At 43.1% G+C, this 4,113-nt stretch overlaps 1 protein-coding gene across 1 annotated transcript in view; it reads right to left on the bottom strand.

Annotated features, from left to right (window-relative positions):
• The window catches only part of pfas (phosphoribosylformylglycinamidine synthase), a gene marked incomplete in the record, with an annotated part of 13,858 nt that overhangs the window by 3,440 nt on the left and 6,305 nt on the right, over nucleotides 1-4,113 (bottom strand). Inside the window, 12 exon segments of the mRNA XM_035652649.1 lie at nucleotides 62-300; nucleotides 429-590; nucleotides 687-748; nucleotides 833-989; nucleotides 1,067-1,140; nucleotides 1,266-1,394; nucleotides 1,880-2,017; nucleotides 2,114-2,242; nucleotides 2,323-2,447; nucleotides 2,544-2,684; nucleotides 2,806-2,911; nucleotides 3,822-4,020. Coding sequence (XP_035508542.1) covers nucleotides 62-300; nucleotides 429-590; nucleotides 687-748; nucleotides 833-989; nucleotides 1,067-1,140; nucleotides 1,266-1,394; nucleotides 1,880-2,017; nucleotides 2,114-2,242; nucleotides 2,323-2,447; nucleotides 2,544-2,684; nucleotides 2,806-2,911; nucleotides 3,822-4,020 — 1,661 coding nt within the window.

The raw sequence follows: 4,113 nt of genomic DNA on the forward strand, positions 1-4,113 counted from the left end.
AAGTGTCTGCGCAGATGTACTTCTAAAGACGGACACAGAGTAAGACAGAGCTTTAACACACACCTTGTTAGTCAGGTAGCGTTTGGACGCCACAGCAGGCAAACGTAAGACTCTGTCCAGTGCATCTTTGACTTTCAGCCCCGCAGGAAGAGACAGTGGCTGATGCATCGCAGCCAGACGCTCCATCTTAAACTCCTTCTGCGGCATCTTACCTAGAACCCACTCTAGCTGCAGGTCGACGGGACAGCGCCCCTTGTCTGCTTGATCACCGCAGCCTCCCTCATCATCCACCAGCACAATCTGTGGGAGATTGAAATAAACACAATGACTCTTATTTTGAGCCTATTTTAGTGTGATACTTGAGGTTTGTGCGGATTGATTAGTACAGTGGATGTGCATTTATCCACTTGATCCAGGCTGAAACATGCCTTGCCGTCTCCAGTAATGTTTCCCACAAAGTCAACAGGGCACTTCTCCCTCTGACAAACCCTCTCCAGGAAGGACCTGTCGGATGGACGGAGCAGCAGGGCATTGCTCTCCTGATACTCTGCCCCCCACAGCTCCAGCACACTCAGTGTGGGGTCACCTTTCTATGAAACAAAGACAGAGAGAAGAGGGAAACAATAAGAGTGATATGATAATGGCAGAATGACAGAATGTGCATGTTTGTAGCTGTGTCCGATTACCTTGAATCTACTGCAGTAGATTACAGCTCCCGCTGGCTCACTGAGCTCCTTAAGCACATTACCTGAAAAATTATAATATGATTCAATATGTTTAACTTTTGTATCGTCATCTCTATGTAAGTGGTGGAAAAAGAAAAGTTTTGTACCGTTTCCTCCGGCCCCCTGATCATGTATACTACAGATTGGGTTCCCGCTGCTTCTTTCCAGACACGCCCGGAGAGCGCGATTCATCTTTTGTTCCATCTCAGCATCTCCCCTCTGCACTGCACCCAGATCTCTGTCGCTGGAGTTGTCCCCCTGGACCTGCGAGCCAAAAATGTATTTAAATACAACAAAACCTAAAAGGTTACTGCTAGTCTGATTTACTGTAGGAAACTTACTTCTACTGAGGAGGCCGCTCCCCCTCCCACACCGATTCTGTACACCGGCCCTCCGATCTTCACTACTTCCATTCCTGATCGACAAGCACAGCAGAGGAGCAGAGCGACACTGTGAGTCATTGATCGATATGTGTAAATACAGCCTCTGCATTGATTAAACACATTTCACACACACAAACACACAGAGTTAAAACATTACCAGCCTGTGCCTCTTCTTTCTTTACATGCGTATCTTCAATAGAACCGAGACCACCACTGAACATGATTGGCTTAATCCACTCCCGCCGCTCTCCATTCGCCAGCCGCATGCCGAACGAGCGAGCAAAACCTAGAGGAGGAAATTAGAACACATTCGACAAAAATGCTGAAACAATTTAATATCAAACAAGCTGTAGATTGACAGAAAATACATTTTTAACAAATCAATTGTTCTAATTATGTATGGAGTAGAAACACCACCCAACATTTGCTGGTTTAATAATTTGTGTTTAGTAGCAACTAATCAGACTAAAGAACAGATCTTAGATATAATATATTTAATACATTACATGATTGATCTAAAATTCAAAAAATAAATGAACTGACTGATCATTAGTTCAGTTGCAAAGATTAGTTGTTAATCCATTAGCCAATCATCAGATAATGAATTGGCATCTATATTGACTCTGGTTGCAGCTTCTCAACTATATAATAGTAAATGGAATATATTTAGAATAGAATATATATATTATTATTATATATAATATATAAATAGAGAAAATAATCAGCAGATTAATAACTGTTCAATCCAGACATCTTTCAATAGTTCCCTACCTGACAGGACAGGTTCTCCAAACTTGTTGCCGTAGTCTGAGGCGCCATCACTGGCCTCAACTGCCACCTGCAGCGGAGGGGCAAAGCTGGACGGATACTCCCAACCCTCTCCTTCCGACTCCCAGGGGAGAACGTAACCTGGAGCGATGGACAGTGAGAACAAACATATTACTGATATAAAAACTACTTTATATATTTCAATTGAAGAAAGTGAAGCATACTGTTTTTGCAGACCTGGTATGTGCAGGTTGCCGAAGCAGTATCCTGCAGTGCCGGCGATGACGTGTCCTCCCTGTCCAGCACTCTGAACATCTCTGATACGCCCTCCTGTCCCTGTGGTGGCACCGCTGAATGGAGCGACACCTGGAAGTCAAATGGGATTGATGAGGATTATTTAAACAAAAAGCACACTATGTAAAACACTATGTTTTACATGTCCTGACCTGTGGGGAAGTTGTGTGTCTCTGCAGTGAAGATGACATGTCTTAGTGAACGCCGGGTCTCATACGGGCTGGCTTGGGATGGATCTTTAGGGTAAACACACTCCAGCTCTATCCCTTTGATACCACTGCACACACACACACACACACACATTTCACAATGAGTCAGTGTGAACATAAACACACACACACACACACACACACACTGTGGTTTCCAGTCCTACCTGCTGTTGTCACAGAACTTTATGACGTTGTTCTGGTTGCTGTGCTGCTGGGTGTCCATTATAAGACTGAAGAGAGTCTCCTTCTGCTCCTGCCCGTCAATCTCCATCCGGCCACGGAAGAACCAGTGACGACTGTGCTCGCTGGGACACCGGGATACAAAGAAAACACTAGAGAATTAAAAAAAAAAAAAAAACACAGAGCCGAGCAACATGCACAACACAAAGCAGCCCTGCTAATCCGCTCCTTGCAGTCAAAGCCCACCTGTTGGACTGGGCCAAGTCAAAACACTCCACACTGGTGGGGTTCCTTTTAATCCTCTGGAACATCGACGTGTAGTAGTCCAGATCCCAGGAGTCAAAGGCCAGACCTGTATTAAGACCAAACACATTATGAAATCTTGGTAGCAAAAAGCAACCACCACCAAAGATGGACAGTTAAAATTGTGCATGTTCAAACAGCACTGCAGACATCAACACCCAAACTTGCAATCGTTGAACATGCGCACACACACACACGTCTGTATTCCACTATCATACAGTACCCCCTGCATGCTTCAAGACAACAGAAACTCAAAAACTATTTGACACGTGTTTGGTTTATGTAATTACATTTCATGATTTCTAATTATGAAATGTAACTGTACACTGTCATTTTACATTTTTTTAACTCTTTATAGACCAAACAATTCACCAAAATGTATAAGATTAATTCATAACCAAAATAATGACTAGTCGCTGCCCTATTTGTGGCTGTAGAGAGTAAAATTGTTACATTATGACTTAATAGTTGTATCTTTGACCCAAAAGTCAACTATCTCATTCAGAAGTCGACAGCAAGTTCATCTTTGTTACTTATCGCCTATGTTGTAAAACAAAAGTCAGCTGGAAACAAAATTTGGACTTAAAAACAGATATCAGTCAAATCATTTAATTCCGTTTCGGATTTTCTATAAAATTGAGGGAGCCTTTAATTTGCTTTCACATGACATCAAACACAGACCCACACTAAACACGCGTAAGATAATCATCAGCATCACTGCTGTCCTGTGACTTTAACCAGCAAAGTAATAATGGCACGCGTCATGTGACATTATTACCTCCAGCAGCAGACACAGTGTACTCACAGAGAGCTGCAAGACTGAAAAGAGGCATAAAGGAAGAGAACAGAGAGGAAGGTTACAGTACGATAGGAGTCTGAGTAACGAGTAAGAAGACTAAGAGAGGCTGAATAGTGCTAATAAGAGAAACTTATAAACTGTATTTAAAAGAGAGTCACACCAAGATCATCATTTGCCGTCTCCAAGGCTGCACGACCCCTCCCCAGGATGTCCACCTCAAACACCGACTGTGGTTTGGTTTCCACGGCGAAGGATGTGATGGGATGTTGATAGATGCATTCTGTCATACTGTCATACAGACACTCAATCAGCTTCTTTATATCTCCATTGAGCTCCTTCACACTCTGTCCATTCTTTGGCTGGAGGGGAGAGACACATCAGAAGCACCAACATAAAGTGAAAACTAATCCTGAATCAGTGCTCCAGAAAATTTTTCTGTGTGTGTGTGTGTG

The sequence above is a fragment of the Morone saxatilis genome, unplaced genomic scaffold, assembly GCF_004916995.1.
Source record: "Morone saxatilis isolate NCDOM2014 unplaced genomic scaffold, NCSU_SB_2.0 Contig12, whole genome shotgun sequence".
NCBI classification, from domain to species: Eukaryota; Metazoa; Chordata; class Actinopteri; family Moronidae; genus Morone; species Morone saxatilis.